Source organism: Balaenoptera borealis, assembly GCF_965194805.1.
Source record: "Balaenoptera borealis genome assembly, chromosome: 21".
NCBI classification, from domain to species: domain Eukaryota; kingdom Metazoa; phylum Chordata; class Mammalia; order Artiodactyla; family Balaenopteridae; genus Balaenoptera; species Balaenoptera borealis.
The window spans coordinates 11,380,643-11,404,182 of record NC_138880.1 but is presented as its reverse complement, the minus strand read 5'-3'; the positions used below and the strand labels follow the sequence as shown (position 1 = coordinate 11,404,182).

Sequence of the window (23,540 nt, the reverse complement as noted above, 5' to 3'; positions counted from 1 at the left end):
ATCCTTAGAGCTGGAAAAGTGAGTTAAGCCAAGTTGGAACAGCCTTGAATTCTATCCTGGCTTTACCCTCCCTCCATTAACTTCAGGACAAATCATAATTGATTAAGTGATAGAGGTATGAATAAAATGTTGGCAGGGGGGTAGAGGCAGACAAGATGGATTCTGATTGGAGGTGGATGGCTGCTCTGAAGACGTGACATCTGAGCTAGAAATGAGAAATTTGAAAGAAGGAAAAAAAGGGTGAGCTTTTTTCCAAATTTGGTTTCATGTGTGAGGTGCTCATTTGATCATCAGATAGATGCACAGTAGGGTTTTGGAAATTTCAGTCCTGAATTTAGGAGGTGCGTTTTGGCTGGACACTTGAGAGTATTCCATAGATAGTAATCCTTACATTCTGAAAGTGTCTGGGGGGAGCACGTCCTCCCTTCCTCTGTTCCAACCATAGCCGATTACTTACACTCTTTGCTCTCTGTGCTTTTTTGATTCTGATCCTTGTACCGTGAGAGCCCACCCTTTTTTCTTCTTTCAAATTTCTCATTTCCAGCTCAGATGTCACGTCTTCAGAGCAACCGTCCACCTCCAATCAGAATCCATTTAGTCTGTGTCCATCCCCCCCCAGCATTTTATTCATACCTCTATCACTTACCAATTATGATTTGCCCTAATGTTAATGGAGCCTGTCTCCTCCACTCAACTGAGTCCTGGAGTGTCCCCAAGCAGAGTTAGTCTCGCCACCATGATACTTTAACTTAATGTTCAAATTTTCTCGCCTTACTGGCGTATAAATATGGAACAGGAACTACCTGCAAATGGGCTACGTGGATTCCCTCTTCCTCACTGGGCAGTAGCTCCCTTAACAACGTGGAGCAGACTCCGTAAATTTCCAGTACCTGTTAGATACCAGAAGGTCTCGTGATCTGGTTTAGACCCCTCCTCCTTCTCCTTTCCTAGCCTTACGTCCCTCAAGTGTTGAAAAGAGAGAGGAGGCATGGTGGACCGTAATCTCCTTGTGTGGTAAGGGGCTCTCCCCAACTCACTTTGATACCCGCGGCTCGTGGCTGTCAAGTAGGTGGGGTGATGGCGTTCTTAGGAAAAGATTAGCTTTAACCGAGCACCGTCCACAACTGGGGGCCCCTCCCAGAAGGGTGCCACCATCTCTTATGCTCACTAGGCAGGCTCACTGCTACTTCTTGGTTAAACCTGGTATCCTTCACGGAGAGCGGCCGGGACTGCTGGAGTCCTCTCCTACACCCTCTAAGGCCGATGAAGAACTTGAATGAGGTGCAAGCCATCCCATCTTCTCCCCAAACACCTTATATTACAACCCATCAAGGCTGCTAGCCTGGCCTCCTGCAATGGGTCCTTCATCCTCAGAAATCTCTAGATCTGAACTCTGTTGGTCCAAGGATGTCCCCCAACTTCAGGGAACTTGTGAGATTCTGAGACCCAAAAGGACAATGTAAGCTCTGCCCTAGAATTCCAGCACGCTCCACCAATAACCCTGAAAGCATTCACAGTGCATGGGCGCATCAGAGTGCCCCTGGGAGGCCGAGAGCTCAGCACACGGCTAGTCAAGGAGCAAGCTGCCAATCTCCACATACTGAAGTTCCCTCCAGTCTTTAAGAAAAATTCTATTAGAAGCCCTCTTGTTTGGCTTTAGGAATGGGAGGCAATGGCCTCTCACCTGGGGCACGGCGCTGTAAGATGCCCCTGCCCTCCCAATGCTCTCGCCTGACAGGGGATGGTGGGGCTGGGGCCAGCATGACTCTGGTCCCTCCCAGTGAGCCCTAAGGAGGCAGCACTGGCTTGTGTGCTCAGGAGTGTCTTTGGAATGTGGCGTATGTGGGATCTTTCTCCAGCTACAATTCTGGGGCAGAGAAAAACCCATTTTGAGGGCCTCCCTGGTGGCGCAGTGGTTAAGAATCTGCCTGCCAATGCAAGGGACACGGGTCCGAGCCCTGGTCCGGGAAGATCCCACATGCCACGGAGCAGCTAAGCCCGTGCGCCACAACTACTGAGCCTGTGCTCTAGAGCCCGTGAGCCACAACTACTGAGCCCACGAGCCACAACTACTGAGCCCGCGAGCCACAACTACTGAGCCCGCAAGCCACAACTACTGAGCCCGCGTGCCTAGAGCCCGTGCTCCGCAACAAGAGAAGCCACTGCGGTGACAAGCCCGCGCACCGTAACGAAGAGTAGCCCCCGCTCGCCGCAACAATAAAAAGCCCACGCTCAGCAACGAAGACCCAATGCAGCCAAAAAACAAATAAAATTAAAATTTAAAAAAAAGCTTTATTAAAAAAACCCATTTTGACACACTGTTAAATGTCTTCTAAGTACATACAGTCCTGTTGGCCTTATCACTGTTTTTTATAACACATTTTCTAAATGCACATCTCCCCGCAGACACTGGAAACTCTTGAAAAGACTTTATCGTCAACATTTTGTTTCACCAAACGAGCACTTCACAGGTGGGCAATAAATGTCCGATACATTATCTTCTAATCTCCAAAAAAGTTAAAGTACCAGGATAATGATATGCCAACCTCCTTATTTTTCAGAAGGCGAAACTCAGGTCCCAAAAGATGAGGTCGCTTATCCAAAGGCACACAGCTAGTTGGGATTGCATTTCACATACAAATTTCTACACTTAATGGTATAGCAGAAGCAGAAGCCAGCCAAGCAGATTTGATGACTGGCCTTTGGAGAAAAGAAAGTGGGTAATGGAAAACACTGTACAAATTCCAAAAAGTAATTTTTGCAGATGAGGCACATTTTTCATTCCCTGGTCTGGTAAGGTTTGCCAGTGTGTGCCGTGACTAATTTCTGTTGGCCCAGCCTAGGATTCTTGTTTGCAGGGCAGCATGACAGATTTGTTGGTATAAGCTGGCTTTAATTCATTTCAGGCCAATCCTGGAAACCAGAGGCTCTGTCATGTCTTCATTGCAACATTAACTCCATTTTTCTTTCTTCACTCCTTCTATTAATAAGCAGAGGCCACTCAATAGGGCAATCTTAACTGCCCGCTGAAGGTGGCAGCCAGAAGTATAAATAATTCTTCCCATGGACCCTTTTCTTCTTTTCCGGGAAGAGTAGTGGTTTTGTTCTCTTATCTCTCAAGGAGCTCCAAAGCGGATAAACTCATTCAAGACAGCTTAAAGGTTTCCCGGAGAAATAGAAATTCCAGGGCAGGCTTCCCAAGAAGGCGCAAGTCCTCCAGTGCCATCTGATGAACTCCCCGGGATTTGGAGTGGCTATAAGAATTCCCTCTAAGCCCCAGTTGTGTCCACACTTAACTCCATCTAGGAAAGCGTGGAGTGGTTGGAACCTGAGATATTATCCAGGGAGGTTTTTCCCCTGCTTTGTCTACAAACACAAGAAAGCAGCTGACTTATTGAGAAATCTCAGAATAGGGGTGGAGAGGAAGAAAGGTGAAAAGCGAAGCCTGCAGCTGTGGCCAGAGTCCTCCACGTGTGGGTGGATCCACAGGGGCACTCGGGACAGTCTGCGAGGGAGGGCGGTCTCTGGGCACAGACCCTTTGGAGGGAGCAATGCATGAGTCAACAGCCCCCAGCAGAGGCACCTGTCTGTCTTGTTCATCTTCATGCACTGGGAAAGGCCTCATCTAAATCTACCCAAGTCCAAAGCCATCCCTGGCAGAGAAATAGAAGCCAAACACTTTGTTCACTGGTGCGTCCTTTGCCTCACCATGAACTAATCAGCTCAGCCAGGGCAATGTGGAACACCAGCTGGGCACGGTGTACCGTGTGCCCACACCCAACTCTGTGAAGGGAAAAGAGCACCCAGTGAATAGCAGAGGGGCACCCACAAGACATGGGGAGCGAGGCAGAGGGTATTCCGCTGAGGAAGAGTGCTGGGCAGACATCTCTACATCAGCACGAACCCCTATACACTTTTCAATTTATATTCTTAAACTCACTCATTAACGCGTTACCTAAGATAACTGTGATGTTTCCCTTAACATTTAGGTATTTATGTAAGGCCTAGTGAATCCATTGGACGTAATATTAAAATGTATTGTACTCTTCCAGAGACTGTTAGGCTGTGTACACAACACCCAGGAACTGTACAGCCTGCTTACATTCTGTGCTTTTCCAGCAATGTACCGTATGTCAAATTTCTGTGTCAAGTGTCCTATCATTCCCAATCAATTTCTTTCCTTTCCCACCTCTAAGAGTCACATGGAACATTTTTAGAAATACGCAAGTATTTCAGAATGGAAAAGATGGGGAAGGCATATTGCTATCAATCCGTCATATTTATCTATGGGAAAAGTTGAAATATAGAACATCTAGAGGGTCTAAGAATAGTAACTGATTATGTTCAAGTATGTTTTCAGAGAGCAAAGCAACAGTAGAATTTTCTTAGACAAAACCTAATTCTCACAGACTCACAACTTGGAGAACGAACTTATGGTTACCAGCAGGGAGGGGTGGGGGGAGGGATAGATTGGGAATAGGGGATTGATATGCATACACTACTATATTTAAAATATATAAACAACAAGGACCTACTGTATAGCACAGGGAACTCTGCTCAACACTCTGTAATAACCTAAATGGGAAAAGAATTTGAAAAAGAATAGATACATGTATATGCATAACTGAACCACTTTGCTGTACACCTGAAACTAACACAACACTGTTAACTCTACATTTTTTAATTTATTAAAAAAAATAAATAATCAAACAACTTCCCATGAGCACTACTTCCCAGGAGGCCCTTAAAAGCTTCATAACGATGGCAAAAAAACCAAACTAATTCTCACAAGGTATATTAAAAGAGAGGCTGATATCTCTACGTAGGATCTGGAAAGCTGGGAGTTCCCTTTTCCTTAATACTTCTCCTTTTTCTCATTCTGCTGCTGGACCCGTGACCATTACTTCCATGACACAACTTCTTGATACTGCAAAGGTAACACTAGGCTGATTGCCCCATTCATCACATGATGTGACCAGGAGTCCCCAGTGCTACAAGCAATACCACAGACAAGCAAGCGCCAGTTCCCGTCATTTTCATTTCACTCTAAAGTAAATGCGGGCAGCCAAGAATTGTGAGTGTTCATCATGGGGTGTTCTTGTAAGATTTCATACATTTCTCATCTGCCATCAGCATAACACTAGACTTTTGGTATTTCTTATAAATGGGTCTTTCCTCTTCAAAGAACATCTTAGCTGCTCTCTGTCCAAAGATTCACTTAAGAAAAAGCATGACCTAAGGGAAAATAAAAGAATCACAATCTCTTTTACCTTCTAAATCTTCTCACCAGCAAATACTTAGCTCTAAAGGGAAGAGATGAGAAGATGCTGGGGTTATTGATTAGAGGAAGCTCTAATCCTTAGGTAGAAGGGCATTGCTCTAAGCAAGGCAAGGATGGAAAAAGGGAGAAGGAACGATAATTCCTTATAGTGGTTGCTTCACTCCAAGCACTCCCTTAGATATGAGGTTGACAAAGATAAACAGAAAAAGATTTCCATCCCTCAGAGAAATCAAACTCATAGGGAAGACAGACATGCATATTAACTAGAAAAGTGTTTCATGCATAGATGCGGTCCATTCAATGCTTGTTGGCCTGATGATTTACCTATAATAAAATTCAAATTCTCATACTGCACCATACCTGGGTCAAACTCTGGCTCCACCACCAACAAGCTGTGTGGTATTACACAGGTTACTCAACATCTCTGTGTTATTGTGAATTACTTTGCTCAGTGCCTGGCAAATAAATGTAGTAGTAGTTAATATTAATATTATTATTGTTACTGCCTGCCTCATCCTTCATCTCTCACTATGCTCCCCCATCATCCCTTCCTTATAACCTACACTCCGGTCATACCAATCCAGGGGCTGCTTTCTGGACACACCATGATACTTCCCGTTTCTGAGTTTCAGATTTTCGTTCTGTCTTGTGCATCGAGAGTGGGCTTCTCAAACTGGCTGTGAACGCTTGGAGGGAGGCACTATGCTTTTTCACATTCATCATTCCAGCACCTGGCACATTTCCTGGAACAGGGTAGACACTTAACAAATATTTGTTGAATTAACTATGTGTTAAACTAAATCATGTGAATAAAACTATACACATCAAGGTAGGGAAAAAGTAAGGAATTCTTCATAGGGAATAAATCAGAGAAAGGTTTCCCATAGGAACAGACAGTTTAACTTGCAAGGCTTTGAAGGATAAATTCATCAGGGGCTGGAGGTTTGGTGTGTGTAAGTGTTGCAGTCGGCGTAAGAAAACACAAGACGTTGCATAGAGTGGGTGCTCTCTAAGCAGGGAGCTGAATGAAGGAAAGAATGGAGACACGTGTTTGTTCTCAAAACAACAGCTTTTTTTTTTCATGCTAAGAAAAAGCCCAACTTGGATTGTTTGGCTTCATTTTAGCCTCTTCCCTGCATCAATAATATTATTTTTGTAAACTTGTGAGTAGTGAGGAAGGAAAAGGTCTTAGACATTTCTCAGACTTTAATAGATAAACCAAATAACAATAAACAATCCTCACTATTATTCAGTCCCCTCATCTTCCAAGTCTCCTTTGCCCCAGCTCTTTACTCCCCAAAGGCAATGGCAACCTCTTCTCCATTCTCTTCTACATCATCTTCATCTGAGCCTGTGGAGAAGCAGACCTCAGCAACCTGATGTTCATGGGGAAAGGGAGTTTTGCTCAGAGTCACACCTTTATAAAATGTATACAGTACAGACCAGCTATTTCCTGTTTATCCGTGTACAACAAGTAATCTAACAAAAGGCAAATGTGGTACAAGACCTAAACCAAGGCATATCATCAAACCTCCCAAGAAGTCTGCCTCTAGATATTCTGCTAGGGTTGGGTGGAAAGACATAAAGGGCTAAAGAAAATGAGGAAGGGGCCACACAGAAGATCAGCAAGGACCAAGACCTGCGGCAAGAGGTACTTGGTATGTTTGGGGAAGAGCAGGGAGAACAAGGGAAGAGGGGAGGCAAGAGTGGCAGGAGGTGGTGAAAGCAGAGAGATCAAGGACCAGACAGGTTAGGTGTTGACGGCCATGGTAGACTCTTTGGATGCACAAGACAGACATACTCCCATCCTTTATACACAAATGGTCTACCAGGGAAAAGATACATCTAAGAAACAGTCGTCACAAACATGATAAGCACTACGAAATGAAAATGCAAGTATTAGAGGATCATCGGACGAAGGACACTCATGCACCTAAGGGATTTACAAAAGGCTTCCCAAGTTCTTTAAAGAAAGTATCAGTCAAGCAATAGATGAGTTGGGGTAGCAGGTAGAGCATTCCAGGGAGAGGAAACAGAATGGACCAAGTCTCAGGATAGAGAGAGAGAGAGAGAGAGAGAGAGCACTTGAGGCTAAACAGTGAGTCTGAGGAGGAGAGAGGTGCTGAGGAGGGAGACCACAAAGCGTGACAGGGCTGGATCTTAGGAGCCCTTGTAAAACATGGCAGAGATGTTGGTCTCTATCCTAAGAGCTTCAGGAAGCCACCTTAAGCGTGGAGAAATTTATCAGATGGGAGTTTTAAGAAGGTCACATTGGCAGGTAATTTAGCGTGGCTGAAATACAGAGTGTGGAAGGGAGGTGGCGAGAGATAACACTGGGGAAGTTAGCGGAGGCCAGGTTGTGCAGAAAAAAATACAGAAAGCTCCCTCTGTCCAACAATTTTTTAAAAAGAAAGAAAAAGAATAAGGATAGGCAATCTAACACGCACAAAGGAAAATATCAAATGTCTCTCTTGGGAAATATTGCTCTCTTGCCCACTAACTTTATTTTCTTGACCAATGAAGCTGAAAGTTATGTTTCCACCTTGCTCTTAGCTTCACAGTAACTGCCAACGTATGGGTCATTTACACTAGTGCTTCTCACACTCACTTGAATGTGCATTAGGATCCCTGGTGACATTAATAAAATGCAGATTCTTGTTCAGTAGGTCTGGGGCAGGGTCTGAGATGCTGCATTTCTAACATGCTCCCAGGTAATGCTTGGGATGCTGGTCCGTGAACCACACTTTGAACAGCAAGCCATATACAGCTCTAGAGCTAAACAGAAGGTATTTGGGGCTTTCTGAACATATATGTAATAGCAGTGTTAAAAATGCAAAACAAGCAAGCAAACAGAACCAGCAGATTATGCCTCAGTTACTGTGCTGCCTGCTTTCAGAGAACCTGGGTGTGACATGTCTTTCTGTAAAGAGACTTGAGGAGATGTTCAGTGTGTAACTTAATTGGAAGCAGTTCAACTCCAACAACGCTTCTCTAGGAAGCTCAAAACTGGAGTCCTTCTGACTGTGACCCTACACCACAGTGACACCTGCTGGTGGATTGGTGGATTACATGTTAAGGCTTTGAGAATAATTGAGTCAAGTGAGCAAACTTTTTCACACATAGCTTTAACGGAAGTGCAACTTCTGGTTGTGAAAGGACCCTTTAAAATAAAACGTCAGAAATACCTTGATAAAGAGTAAGGTCTGCACAGTAGTATGCTGATAAAAGTTCAACGACTGGCTCTCCAGGAAAAAAATACGTGAGTAAATACATATATTATAAATTTTACTCATATAAAGGATATGCAGCACATGATTTATCAATAACAAGAACAGGTTTTGTTGTCAATTCTGAATAGAAATTGATTCTCACAGAATACTTTCTCTTATTTTGCCAAACTCGTATCGGTTGCTAATTCATAACTGCAATTCGACAATGTTTTGACAAAAATAGTCTCTGAAAAAATGCTTGTTTAGTATGCAATTTCCCAAAACTCCATTCATGTCATTGATGGCATGAATGTAGTTCTGACATGAACGTTGGTTGGTATTTTTGTTTACGTTAATGAATAAAACAATGAAACAACACAAACATACGTTAGGACATCACTCGTTACTCAATGACATGAGAACGACTTCTTTGTGAAACTGGGCGACAGTTTTGAATACTGGAAGACTCCTTCTTCAATTTGGGGACTATTTATAATGTAACAGGTAATGACATGACACAATTTTAAGTTTAATCTGCATTAATAGCACTTCTCCATCATTTTCTTAAGTCTAGTTGATCAACAAAACAATAAATCCAGACCTGACCTGTGGCATTTTCCAGCTTCCATGTTATAAATACTCCCACCAAGACCAGTTTCAAGCTACTGAGGTGGCATCACTGACTGTGAAGTTGGGAAGATGTGCAGGAGCACACAATTCTATAGTATGTCTACCATGCAGGTAAAATAGAAGTAAATAACTTCAAGAGTACAGGTAATAGAAACCTGTAGTAAAATAATCAAGAAGCAGTGAAGTTTTGAGTGTTTTTAACCTTTGTTTTTAAACCGTTTATTTAATTGCAATATTGTATAATTTAATTTTTAATAGTGACTGTTTTTAACAACCAGCTCACAACATTCCTAAAAATTTGACAGCTGGTTCTCATGAGCCAGTAAGAGCCAGTTCTACCAACACCACTGGGTCTTTGGTATGGGGAGGTTTGAGGATAACATAGAAAAGGATTCAGGGAGATTGGAGGCTACTCTAGGACTTGAGACCTAAGAAAGGTCTATGCCAGCTCTTGACCAGGTCAACAAAAAAATGGCAAATGAAGTCATGGAAATCACAGTGGAATATAGAACTACTCCTGATGTGGGGAAAGAACTAAGACAAGTTGCTCTACTCAACAGTGGACTTTAGCAGGGACATGGAAGGGACAAGGCAGGGGGCTGAGGCAACGACAAGGTTGCCAAAAGGGAAAGAAGGGGGAGAGGGCAGACTCCTGGAGCATAATCTCTTCCAGCAAATCGAAGAGGAGGAAATACTCCCTGATTCCTTTTTGTGAAACAGGTATTACTGTGATACCAAACCAGACAAAGCACAAAAGAAAAAAATACAACTACAGCCAATATCCCTCATGAATGTAAACACAAAATCCCTTAATGAAATATTAGTATATAGAATCCATAAATGTATTTTTTAAATTATATGGTATGACCAAGTGGAGTATAATCCAGGGATGCAAGAATAGTTCAATATTTTAAAAAATCAATGTAATCCACCATACTAGCAGGCTAAAAAATATGACATGATCATATCAATCAATGCAGAAAAAGCATTTGGTAAGTTTCAATACCCATTCATGACTTTTAAATTTTTTTTAAATTTGGAAAAATAGGAAATAAGGTGAACTTCCTCAACTTGATAAAGTGCACCTACAAAAAACCTACAACTAACATTATACTTAATGGTTAAATATTGAATGTTTTCTCCCTGAGATCAGGAACAAACAAGAATATCCACTCTCATAGCTCTTATTCAACATAGTGCTAGAAGTTCTAATCAATGCAATCAGGCATGAAAAGGAAAAAGAAGACATAGAGATCAGAAAGGAAGAGATAAAATTGTCTCTATTTACAGATGACATAATGATTGTCTACACAGAAAATCCCAAGGAACCCAAAATAAATTCTGGGAACTAATAAGTGAGTTCAGCAAGATAAATATACAAAAATCAATTATATTTCTCTACAGTAGCAGTGAACATATGGACACCAAAAATTAAAAATATGATACCACTTATAAACAATACATAGGGGTAAATATAACAAAACATGTTCCAGACTTATATGCTATAAACTACACAAAACTGAAGAAAGAAATCAAACATCTTAATAAATGGAGAGAAATGCCATATTGATGGATTAGAAGACTGAATACAATAAAAATGTCAATTTTCTCCAAATTGATATACAGTTTTAATGCAATTCCTAGCAAAAATGTCAGCAAGTTTTTAAAAAAATATAGACAAGAATATTCTAAAATTTATATGAAAATGCAAAGGAACTAGAACTAAAACAATTTTGAAAAAGAGGAATAAAGTGGGAAGAATCATTCTACTCATTTCAGGACTTATTATATAGCTACAGTACTAAAGACTGTATGGTACTAGTGGAGGAATAAACACATAGATCAATAAAACAGGATAGATAATCCAGAAATAAACTCACACAAATATGCCCAACTGGCTTTTGACAAAGGTGCAAAGGAGGAAAGATAGCCTTTTTAACAAATGGCACTGGAGCAACAGGATATCCACAGGCAAAAAAAAAATAAAAAAGACCCTCGAGCTAAGTCTTATACCTTATATAAAAATTAACTTAAAATAGATCACAAACTTAAATATCAAATGTAAAACTAAAAAATTTTTAGGAAATAACAAGAGAAAATCTTTGAGATCTAGGGGCTAGGCAAAGAGTTCTCAGACTTAACACCAAAACACAGATCATAAAAGGAATTAATTATAATTAAAATTAAAGTCATAAAATGATAAATTCAAAATAAAAAACTTCTGCTTTGCAAAAGATCTTTTTAAAAGGGTGAAAAGACAAGCTACAGAGTGGGAGAAAATGTTTGCAAACTACTTACCCAACAAAGGACTAGTATCTAGAATATATTTTAAAACTCTCAAAACTCAGCAATAAAAAGGGAAGCAATTCAATTAGAATATGGGCTAAAGACACGAAGAGACATTTCATAGAAAAAGATATAGAGGTGGCAAAAAAAGCCCATGAAAAGATGTTCAGCCCATGAAAAGATTATTACCTATTAGGGGAATAAGCAAATTAAGACCACCATGAGATATCGCTACACCCCTATCAAGACGGTGAAAATTAAAAATAGTGAGAACACTAGATGCAGAAAAACTGGATCACTCATATGTATTTGACAGGAATGTTACAGCCACTCTGAAAAACAGTTTGCCAATTTCTTTAAAAACTAAATATGCAATTACCATATGACCCAAAAATTGCACTTCTGGGCATTTATCCCAGGGAAATAAAAACTTATTTTCACACAAAAACCTATATCAAATTTAATTTTAAAATATTGAATTGCCTTCTCGAGAGTTACACAGATGTATAAAAGCAGACACAGGACAAGATCTCTGTACAGTCCCCTGCCTTGTCACCATCTCTCTGTTCATTATATCTGGAATGGCATGTAAGTTTTGTCTTCATCTGATGGATAATGGATGCTTGCAATTCTGTGATGAAAAGGATTCTAAGGCCTTGGAATTCCAAGGTTGGCAGGAAAAGCTTTCACAATTAATTAGCGTTGTCTGCCATGAATATAACCAGTAAGAATGGCAATATACAAGCTTAATATTTGCCAGTTGTAAATTGAAATATGTTGCCTCACCAATCATAGAATACTAAAACCAGAATAGGTATTAGCAATTACCAAGTAGATAACTCTTTTATTTTACTGATGTGGAAACCAAAGAAGTAAAATAAGAGAGAGCCAGACCCCAAGTTTATTATCTGACCTCTCCATTTTACCAAGTCCAGCCTTGCTTCCAGTAGTAACTGACTAGATATTTCAAGTCCATGAGTTTTCTCTTTGTGTGGAAGGGATTTTACTTCTGTGGTTATTTCTCACAAACAGCTTCTTGATGCTGGAATTGTCCTAGGAAAAAGGGGAGAGCATTCTAGAAAAGAAAATATCCAACGCCAAAAATTTGAAACAGAATCTCTTTCATATTCATCATCTTGCTAGTCAGGCTAAAGTTCTCAGAGACTATCTGGCCTTATTTTAAGAAGTACAAGTGTTCTTCTCTCATATTTTGGGAAGTGGTAGAGTAGAGAGATGTAAAAATGTGATGCTGGTACCTTCAAGCCCTTTGCCTATGAAAATCATCACCACATCGTGCTGGGAATTTACAGAGGTCTTTTCAGGCTTCCAGAAATAGCAGGTTCCATCTTCCCTGTTAGCTCCTTTGCCCTGCTAATATCAAAGAGATCACTAAACTCCATGAATAAATGGAATCAAGTTAAGATTTTCAGATTTTGACTTTTATGTTTTAAAAGAGGGAAAGAAGACAGCTACTTAAACCCTTTGCCCCTGAGAACAAGCTGTGCTAAGAGATCTGAACTCATTACTGGCTGCTTTGGTTCCATGTGCCTCGAGACTTACAGAAACTCTGTCTGAAGCCTCGCTACAACCTCCCCAAGTAACTACGTAGTGACGGTTAATGAATATGCAAGAATTTGAGGATCAGGCTGGGGTAAGCAGGCCTGACATTTGATCTTTTGAGTGAAACTCATGATAACAGCTCTCAGTGTGCCTTCTGAAAGCCTCCCATGGCCCTTACTGCTGCCAGCCTCCCACCTTATCTGCAGGCACCGAAAGCTTCAAATTACAGCAGCTAATCGGATGAAAGCAGAAATGCATCCTTCTAATGGAGGGAGAGGTTAATGCCCTGACCTTTTTCCTTCACTGGCAGAGGCAAAACAAAAACACAGATGAAGGTTGTGAAGCAGAAAAGCAGATGAGCTCTGCTTCAGAGCCCCCAGAGTGGACGTTCCAGCTAAAATCTAAGATGTTTTAGAGACTACAGACACACATCAGAAGGACAGAAAACAACCCAAGATAGCAGTTACCAAATTATCCCCGAGACAATATGCAAATCCCTTGCTCAGTAAAAGTGATCAGTAGAATTTACTTCCATACATAGGTAAGTTACTTTGCACCTAAAATTAATTTCATTTATGGTCTGGTTTTATGATATTTTTATGTCTTTGACACCCTATATGGGCCCCAGGAATAAACAGAGCTGAAAAATAAGAAGCATCGAAATAAAGATTTAATGTGAAATGTGAAATTGTCTAATGCAATTGGGACTCATAATTTAGCCAAAAGAGTATCTTTTTCTTGAGTATTCTGTTGCACCAACAGATTTCTTCTGGACTAATATAGTTTGTATTAAAAACATATTTGCCATTGATTCAGGAAAGAAGACTCTTCTGACATCAACCTATTTTATCGAAAGAGGTGCAGTTAAAAATGTATGTGGAGTAATTTCATCTTTTTATTCAATTACTCTGGAGAGCAATGTTACCATAGGGTGATTGAGACACTAAAATTCAAAGAAACTTGAGAGTGAGATAAATTGGATTTATATCACTTGAAAGATAAGTCTGAGATCAAGGTTCTGGGTGATTTTCTTCTGACAATCACCATGTGTGGTATATTTTCATGTGTTTTTATACTCCATTTTTGAGGGATGAAATATGTGAGTGCCTGAAGGAAGTGTCATCCTGATGGCAGGGGGAACAGTGGGGAGTGAAAAGAGGAAAGATGATAGTAATCAGGCAATTACAGAACTTGGTATTTAATACATTTTTAAATAATAGCCTACCACTCAGTGCAAGGGAAAGAAAAAGAGAAAACTGTGAGAGGCACTCAAAATGCCTAATAGTGAGCTAAATTTCCTCTCTGGAGTACTCACCTTATTGTTTTGGATAAACTTCTAGATCAATAGAGGCCCATCATGTTCTGCCATCTGAGAGTTTGGTTCACAGTGTCAAACCAACAAACCCATCTCTCTTAATCACCAATTAAAAGCAGAGCCTTGGATTATACACTGCACAAATGACCAACATGGAACAGACATAACATTCAGATGACATGAAGAATATACCAATTCCATGACCAAAAAAGTGCCGCTTGTCCATTTTCTTTTGTCAGCTAAGGGATCTCTAAGTACATGCTTTGGAACAATTCTGTTTCTTTAAAAAGTATATTGCAGAATGGTCATGAACTTGGATCTATACCTGGACTCAGCTATTTACTTGCTGTAAATTTGGATAAGTTACTTGACACACTGAATCTGTTTTCCCATCTGCAAAAATCAGAGTAATACTACTTTCACTTTACAAAGTTGTTTTGGGACTCGAATCACATGACAGCCACAGGTAAAAATGTTTGGAACATAGTAGATTTATATCGAGCTATAGCGAATGCAAAGACATGAATGAACCCCTAGGACAAGATAATCTAGTAGATGAGCTACAACTTGGGAATATCCTAAGGCAACATATAGACACACATTATATAAACACAGAGAATATAGACAGCCCACATAATGTTACAGTTACTCGAAGCAAGCAAAGGTCATTTTGAGGGAGCTTAGTCAGAGAAAACTTCCAAGAGATTTTAGCCCCTGGTAGGGGAGTATGATCTCTCCATAAAATCTGAAACCACAGTACATCGTTGGCATTTCAAGCGTGTATATATTTCCAAAGGACTTCTTGAATGCTTTACCCAACTTTCTGACACTTAGCAATACAACCTATTCTTCAACAAACATGTATCAAAAGCCAGCTGATTTCCAGGTGTTCCTTCTCCTGGGCCTGTCACCAACTGTACAGAAACAAGAGAACCCATCCAGGCTTTTCCACCCCCTGAGGAAAACAAGGAGCCCCACCTTGATCTCTGCAATCAGCACTCTGAACTGGCACTCAGCTTCCTCTTTTAAACGTGGTAAAGAAAAATGTGTACGCTATTTGGCTGCATTTTCTCTGATTGGTTATTGTCTTCTCTTTTAATATACGCTTGATTCTCCAAATATGGCTTATTTCTATATATTATATCTACATGTTTACCACCGGCAGTAAGACTTGGCAGATTAATTATCCAAATTAATTACCTAGGCTTGGCTTTAATTTCTATTTTAAAGGGTAATGTCTTGAATTAGAAGTACCAGCACATGAAAATACTGCCTAGGTTTATGGCGAATTTTAAACAGAAAATGTTTTAAATTCAAACGTATTTGTAGATGTCCATATTTTATTTAACTCACTCATGAACAAGTTTTCAATTAAGGTAGAACATGCTACTTATAAATCATTAACTTGGATAATATAAGTGTGTATAGGTAGGATTCAAATTCATAAATGAGATTCATTCATTCATCGATTTTGCTGGGCACTAGGGATATATACAAAAATAGAAACAAAAAACACCATCTGACCTTCAAGATACTTAGTCTGCAGGAGACAAACATGTAAACAGATCATTAAAGTGGCTATAGTAAGTCCTTTTAGAGACATTGCAGGATCGGTTTTTCCCATCTCCCTTTTCTCCTCCTGATCTCAGGTGCACACCAGACAAGGATGAGAGGAGGGAACAGGAGACAGATGGTATTTTAGCAGGACAATCTACAGGACACGCCTATGGGATTGCAGACGCTACATCGTCCAGAATATCGGGGAAGCCTCCTTCCCTCCACCTGGGGTGGCATCCAGCAGAGGGCTTAGCAGTGAGAGGAGACTCACCTGCAGAGAGAAGCAGACCCTGAGTGGGCAACAAAAAGTAAACGTGCTAAGTCTCAGACCAGCTGAGACAGACCAGAGAAGGAGAAGTTAATGAACTGTGGCAGGAGAGACTCCCAAAGCCTACCTCTTCATTGAAACTCTTAAATGAGCTAGAAGGTAGACCCAAAAGTCAAAAACCCTTCAATGTGTTCTTCCTCGTTCCCTGTGGGTATGGGGCTGTGCACACATGTAAGTATGTACACACGAGCTTACCCTGTCAACTGTCAAGACCATTTGGGGAATGAGTTGTCCTGTTTCCTCCTCTACACTGGAGTATAATCTTGGTGATTACAAAGGAGAAATATACAACATGTAATGAAGGAAAAGAAAATAGTAATAGTCTTTGAGGGTACTAGGGAAGGCTTCACTGAGGAAATCATTTGAGCTGAGTCTTGAAGCATAAATAGGGGTTCATCAAACTGATATTCTGAGCAGAGGAAATAAAAGTGTATACAAAGATGCAGAGGTCTGAAGAAAGCATGGAGTGTTCAGGCAACATACAGTTAGTTTGGTACAGCAGAGCACAGGGGAATGCTAATAAACGGGGAAGATGTAAGAGGTGAGCTTAGAAAGTCAGGGAAGGGCTGTTTCAGAAGAGTCTTTATCCCAGAGGGAATGTGTGGCTATTAAAGGATATTAAGCTAGGGAGTGTCTCATTTACAAGAGGAAGGTTTTTGTTGACAGAAAGGTCCCAAAGTGTGCAGACTACAAAGTCGACACCATGTAAATAAACTGGGGAAAGGCTATGCAAAGGTCATTGAGCTGTGAGGTGGAAGGATGTGGGGCGTGACCTTGGAAGAGACCCACAGCGCTCCTGAACTTGGTGGGACTAGATTGTGGTTGGTGAGGTCCTACACAAAACGGTGGCAGAAGGAAGGGACTGATGTGAATATGTTAAAAGAGTAGATTGCTGGGCTTCCCTGGTGGCGCAGTGGTTGAGAATCTGCCTGCCAATGCAGGGGACACGGGTTCGAGCCCTGGTCTGGGAAGATCCCACATGCCACGGAGCAACTAGGCCCGTGAGCCACAACTACTGAGCCCGCGCGTCTGGAGCTTGTGCTCCGCAACAAGAGAGGCCGCGACAGTGAGAGGCCCGCGCACCGCGATGAAGAGTGGCCCCCACTTGCCACAACTTGGGAAAGCCCACGCACAGAAACGAAGACCCAACACAGCCCAAAATAAATAAATTAAAAAAAAAAAAAAAAAAAAAAAGAGTAGATTGCTAAATGGGATGGGTTAACATGGAGAGAGAAGGCAAGGAAGGAACAGAGAGGATGCCCGGTTGTGTAGTTTTGGAGATTTGACAGACCCATCTATGGGGAAAGATCTCGATTTCCATCTCGTTAAGGTCAAGGGGCCTGGGTTGAATCTAACTCAAGTGTCCCAGTGGGTAGTTGAACATACACTTTGATCATGATTAGAAGCGTGGCTTTGAGGAGAAAAAATGTTTGGTGTCAGAAGACAGATCAGTGATTGTCTAGGGCCAGGAATGGGGGAGTACTGACTAGAAAGGGGAACAAGGGGTCTTACTGGGGTGATGTACATGTTCTACATCTTGACTGTGGTGGAGTATACACAGCTGTATACATCTGAAAAAAACTTACTGAACTTGAAATGGGTACACTGTAGTTTATGTGATTATAATGCAGTAAAAGTTCATTTTTTAAGAGGTTTTGTCTTAAGTATACGAATGATAGTTGAAAATGCGAAGTGGACAAGAGAGATGAGAAAAGTTATAGAGTGAAATAAGAAGAGGATGGAGGCGAAAACTGTATCGCAGGGGTAGGAGAGGAAAACTCGCAAAATCACCAGCTAGTGTTTAGTGTTTAGCCGTGAAACAGAATAGTACCATCTTACAGCTCTTTGCGGGGGACTTCCCTGGTGGCCTGGTGGCTAAGACTCCACGTTCCCAATGCAGGGAGCCCGAGTTCGATACCTGGTCAGGGAACTAGATCCCGCATGCCGCAACTGAAGATCGTACACGAAGCAACGAAGATCCCGCGTGCCACAACTAAGACCTGGCGCAGCCAAATAAATATTTAAAAAAAAAATAAAAAAGCTCTTTGGGGGCTTATACGTCATCTAGTTCTACTTCATTTTACATATGAAGGAACTGGGATTCGTACTGAGGTAAAATGCTTTGCTCAAGGTCACAAAGGTAGTTAATAGCAAAGGCAACACTAGTTCCAAGCCAGGACCCCTGAGCCTCTGTCCTGGACTACTTCATCAGTGGGACTCAAATGTAAAAGGACACCCTACACCACAAAAAAGAGGTCCCACTGGTGTCCCACTGGAGTCGAGCCATATATTTCCTCCTCTTAGTTACTGCTTTCTTGTGCAGGGCTCATCAAAGAGCCACGTGACCCTAAGAGCTTGCAGAAAGCTTTAGAAGACAAACCCACCTTCCACTATCTGAGGTTTTGGAAGTGAAAGGAATACGGTTAGATCTAGACGTGCACCACCATGACTGAAAACAGAGGAGACATTTTTTTCATCACACAGATATCTACCTACAAAGCAGGGGTTTTGGTTTTGTTTCGTTTTCCTGGGATGACACATCTCTGGACATTGCACAGGCACTTTCTGACAAATCAAATAAACGAAATGTCACGAGTCAGTGAAAATTAAGAAAGAGGAGGTGTAGAGAAGGTATTGAACAATTTATCAAGCCAAACACAACCTTTCCATTTTTATTTTCTTTTATGTTTCTTACAAAAATGAACTCACATAAGTGTACTTTTGTTTATAATAAGAAAAGAGACCAAGTGTTGACTTCCTTGGTGAGTATTGAACAGATGGAGCCAGAAGCATCGAGGGGAGAGGAAATAGAGACAAATATCGTTGTCATGGTTTCTTTGAGATGCAGTAAACGAAGGGACCCAAATGGACAATGAAAGCCCCCATTGGGTAAAACCACGTCACTCCTTTCTTTTTAGGTAATTGCCAAGCTCACTTGGAAGGTCTGAAGTCCATGGGAGATGAGAAAACAGCAATGCTGTCACTCACCCCTGGCTATTCTCAAATTATATTTACCCTGGAACCATCCTATCCTCCCATATAACAGACATCAAACAATTAATGAGTACCTCAGATTAATCTGTTATCCCAGTGGGCAGTGCCCTGCAGAAATATGTGACACATGTAAACACAAGACATGAGGGAAGCTGGGCACTGCCCAAAACCAAGTTGTCTGTTTCATTGGGAAGCAGCAAGCACATATGCAAAGAACAGCATTGTGAAAGATCTGTAAATCCTGGTGACACATTCAAGGTCCCTGTCTTGGTGTCACTTTCCAGTCCTCTCCAAATTAACCCAAATCCACCTCCACTGTATTCCAGGTAATATGCAGATCGGACGAGAGCTTGATATACCTGTATTGCCCAATCATGTCCCCATAATTTGTTTATGGGGGTGTTGGAAAAGGAGGGAAAGGGAGTAGAGAGGGACCCCTTCTCAACAGCTTTTCTGAGGGCCAAATCGAAGTCCAGCCCAATGAAGACTGTCTCTAGGTGATGGAGAACAGGCGAACGTCGGAAACATTCAAATGTTTGGCTGAACACACGTGTTTTGTCTGGAGGTTCTGATCAGGTTGATACAAGGTCTTTTCCAAGGTCAGTGCAGAGGCTGCCAGCGCTGAGATCAGACTGTTTCAACCCTGAGCTCTACAGCAGTCCCCGTCCTGTGCCTGCCAAAACAGATTCTCCCCAGTCCACACAAGATTAGGGGCTGTTTTCTCCTTGTTCTCCATGCCCTGCGTGAATGACCCTCTAGTTTGTTACAGGCTGGTGCAACGTGAGCAGAGGTCCTGTGTCGAGGGGAGGAATGTGGCTGTGTTTAGGAAACACCGGTTCTGGGGTGATGGGCGGTGACACGCTGGGCACCCGAGCCAGCTGCACACAGAAGGAGGAAGGGGGGTTCACCTTGGCTCGGCTGCATGTCCTCAGAAGCCAAGAAGAGCAATTTTTAGGCTGTTGAAATGTATCTCTCTCGTGAGTCTGTCCCCAAAGCCCAAAGCCTGCAACATCTCATTTCCTGTTTGGGGATTTCCTGAAATCAAAACGGAGATGTTGGCCTCTGTAAAGAAACCTGTAGAAAGACTTTTCTCTGGAACTAGGACCATGTGTCTCAGCTTCAGCGTACAATTTGGCCTCACCAGCTTGATGCTCTTTTCCCATCTCCTCTGAAAGTGCATGTACCACACCTCTCCTTCATTGCCCATACCCTCTGTTCCTGGTCATTGGCACTCCCCCTCAGTTTTTGAAAACGCGAAAGCCTCTTATTATGAAGTTTATTTGGAGTTATTGCTTTTCCAAAAGAGGGGGGCAGAATATGAATTTGGGGGAACCACATTATCCCCTATAATTGCAAAACTGAAGGAAATTTTGGATAAGCATCAAATTAGAAAGAACACAGCCCTGATGAATGGTATCTTTGTTTCTTAGATCTGGGACTTGTGTGGGGAGGGTGGAAATGGGCATAATAAGTAGGCCATAGGAAATGGCATCATACACTCTTTTCTTTGACCCTTAAAGCTGGTTTTCCATAACCATGATCATGGTTTACTAGAGTGTCACTTCCAAGATCCAAACATTATTTTTTTCTGAGTTCTTGTTGTTCACACAAATACATCATCATTACTTCACAAGTCCTTTGTGAGCTTTACTCTGCCAGCTTTCACAATGGGGAAGAAGAAGGACTTGTGTCTACAGAATCGCATGAGGCTCTGCAAACAAATAGGCGCAATACCAGCAAACTGAGACCTTCCCAAAGATGGGAGTATGTTTAAGGCCAATGTATGGGCTTTCCCAAGTGTTTCACTTCCCAATATATACAAACCAAATTACTTATACTTCCAATATCACGAGAAAGCTTCTGAAGAAGAAACAAATTGACTTATAAGCATGACACAAACTCCCCTCCACTAGTAAAGAATTTCATACCTATTTTAAAGGCTATAAGGGTAGAACTAGATTTTTCCATATCAGTGGGGATAGGGACATTTTTTTTCAGAGGTACTGTAAAGAGTTGCAGTCACGTCTTTCTCCCCCCATGGGAGAAAACAGAGTATGGCGGAAAGAATGTGAACAAACAAAACAATCTTGGGTTTGAAATTTGGATCTGTCATTTATTAGTGATATGGTATTGCATAAGCTATGTATATAATTACTGTGTCCTGCTTTACCATCTTAGGTGAAGTAAAATCACATTTCTTTTAATATGAGCTTCCACATTCCCTATCTCAAAAAGGATTTTTTCTCAAGGGAACCCTCCTACACTGTTGGTGCAGCCACTATGGAAAACAGTATGGAGGTTCCTCAAAAAACTAAAAACAGAGCTACCCTATGATCCAGTACTCCCACTCCTGGGCATATATCTGGAGAAAACCATAATTCGAAAAGATATGTGCACCCCAATGTTCACAGCAGCACTACTCACGATAGCGAAGACATGGAAGCAACCTAAATGTCAATCGACAGATGAATGGATAAAGAAGATGTGGTACATATATACAATGGAATACTACTCAGTCATAAAAAAGAATGAAATAATGCCATTTGCAGCAACATGGATGGACCTAGAGATTATCATATTAAGTGAAGTAAATCAGACAGAGAAAGACAAATACCATATGATACCACTTATATGTGGAATCTCAAATATGACACAAATGAACCTATCTACAAAACAGAAACAGACTCACAGATGTAGAGAACAGACTTGTGGTTGCCAAGGAGGAGGGAGTTGGGGAGAGATGGATTGGGAGTTTGGGATAAGCAGATGCAAACTATTATATATAGAATGGATAAACAAAAAGGTCCTACTGTATAGCACAGGGAACTATATTCAATATCCTGTGATAAACCATAATGGAAAAGAATATAAAAAAGAATATATATATGTATAACTTAATCACTTTGCTGTACAGCAGAAATTAACACAACTTTGCAAACCAACTGTACTTCAATTAAAAAAAAAGATTATCAAAATGTATTTTCAATGGCATCCCTAGAGTTACTGCAAAAATAAACAAATTACGGAGAGGAGCGTCACAGCAGATGTGTTTCATTTTCTTATTTCTGCTTCATCACCTCCAGGCTAAAGACATACACTGAAGTTGGGATTTTAGACCATGAAAACAGGAAGTAGAAGACATCTGTGATTATACTTGACTACCTAAAGATGTTCATCTAAATGACCTGCATTCTCTCAGACTAGCAGATAATATTATTTCACTGGTGAAATGAGTCTCCTTATTAATGGTGTGTGAGCTATATACACGATGACTGAATGCGACTTGTAAGATAAAACTTTTTCAGGTGCTGCAACTAAGTGAATATTGACTCGCCCCAGCCCCGTACTGAAGGTGAACAGATGGAGTTTAGCCACACAGCGGGACGGCTTGCCCAGTGAGCTCACCATTGTTATTGCCATTCCCAAGTCAGTTCTTATTCTTGCCGGAAATCACATGACGTTGACAGGAGAAATGTCTCCTCTTCTGGGGAACAGGAATAAAACAATGGAGTAAAAAATGAAAAGAACAGAGAAAGGATTTGCTTTCAGACTTGCCAACTCACTCCAAACCTGAACTTTCAGTACTTTTAACCATCTTGTCAATATAGCACATTTAGTACACCCTATCAATATAATCCACTTATATCACATCTCATGCTTCAAATAGAGTAGTAGAAATTCAGGAAGTAAATTCCATCTCAAGGGGCGCTTACAGAATAAAGAAACAAAACCTTCCTGGAAGTGGTTTGTATTTTGCTAAGGCGCTTCCATTTTCATTCCCCTACTAGAATTAACACGTAAGCTCTATGGTGGCAGGGGTTTTGTCAGTTTCACTCACTATTGTAGCCTCTTGGCCCAGAATAATTCCTGGCACATATTAAGTGCTCAATAAAAAATTATTGAGTAAATTAATAAATTCCAGGCAGCCTGACATTCTGAGTGACCCAAATAATGATAATTTCCTTGATAATATTTTAAAAATAATGTTCTTGTTCTTTAATACATTTTTTTCTTGTTTCCCTAGTGAAAAAAACCAAAGGCTTCTTTTCCTTCATGGAAAGTTCTGATTACCTTTTACCTTACCCCAATTTTCAAGTGATCAATAATTTTAAAAATATCCACTAGAAACTCCATTTTCCCTTATGGAACACTTCAACCAAAAAAACTAAAAATTTATTTATTTAAAATAAATGCTCTCTCTCTAGTATATAACACTATTTCTTCCTTCCTTCAAATTATAAAAACAAACTAATAAACTAAAAACTCCTGGCCTTTCTCACCTTCTGCGATGGCCCACACTCTATCTGCGGAGTGTGTTTCTCTCTAAATAAATCCACTTCTTACCTAAAAAAAATAAAAATAAAAATTCCTTTACACGTC

The 23,540-nt window shown here is 41.0% G+C and overlaps 1 protein-coding gene and 1 long non-coding RNA gene across 11 annotated transcripts in view; one reads left to right on the top strand and one right to left on the bottom strand.

Moving 5' to 3' along the window:
- LOC309619691 overlaps positions 1-17,441 on the top strand; it is a 92,355-nt gene extending 74,914 nt beyond the window's left edge. Inside the window, exon 2 of the long non-coding RNA XR_014239163.1 lies at positions 17,362-17,441. This is a non-coding gene — a long non-coding RNA (uncharacterized lncRNA). The remainder of the gene's footprint in view (positions 1-17,361) is intronic.
- FUT10 (fucosyltransferase 10) overlaps positions 1-23,540 on the bottom strand; it is a 284,562-nt gene that overhangs the window by 157,005 nt on the left and 104,017 nt on the right. Inside the window, exons 5-6 of one of the 10 annotated variants that reach the window (XM_082375009.1) lie at positions 22,566-22,644; positions 1,050-6,632 (exon numbers count right to left, since the gene is read on the bottom strand). The exons of 5 other annotated variants lie outside the window; for them this stretch is intronic. In XM_082375009.1, coding sequence (XP_082231135.1) covers positions 22,611-22,644 — 34 coding nt within the window. In that variant the 3' untranslated portion in view covers positions 1,050-6,632; positions 22,566-22,610. Of the gene's footprint in view, positions 1-1,049; positions 6,633-18,824; positions 20,196-22,565; positions 22,645-23,440; positions 23,505-23,540 lie in introns of those variants that run through there. 4 more of the 10 variants (XM_082375008.1, XR_014239086.1, XM_082375011.1 and 1 more) reach the window with 4 other exon arrangements.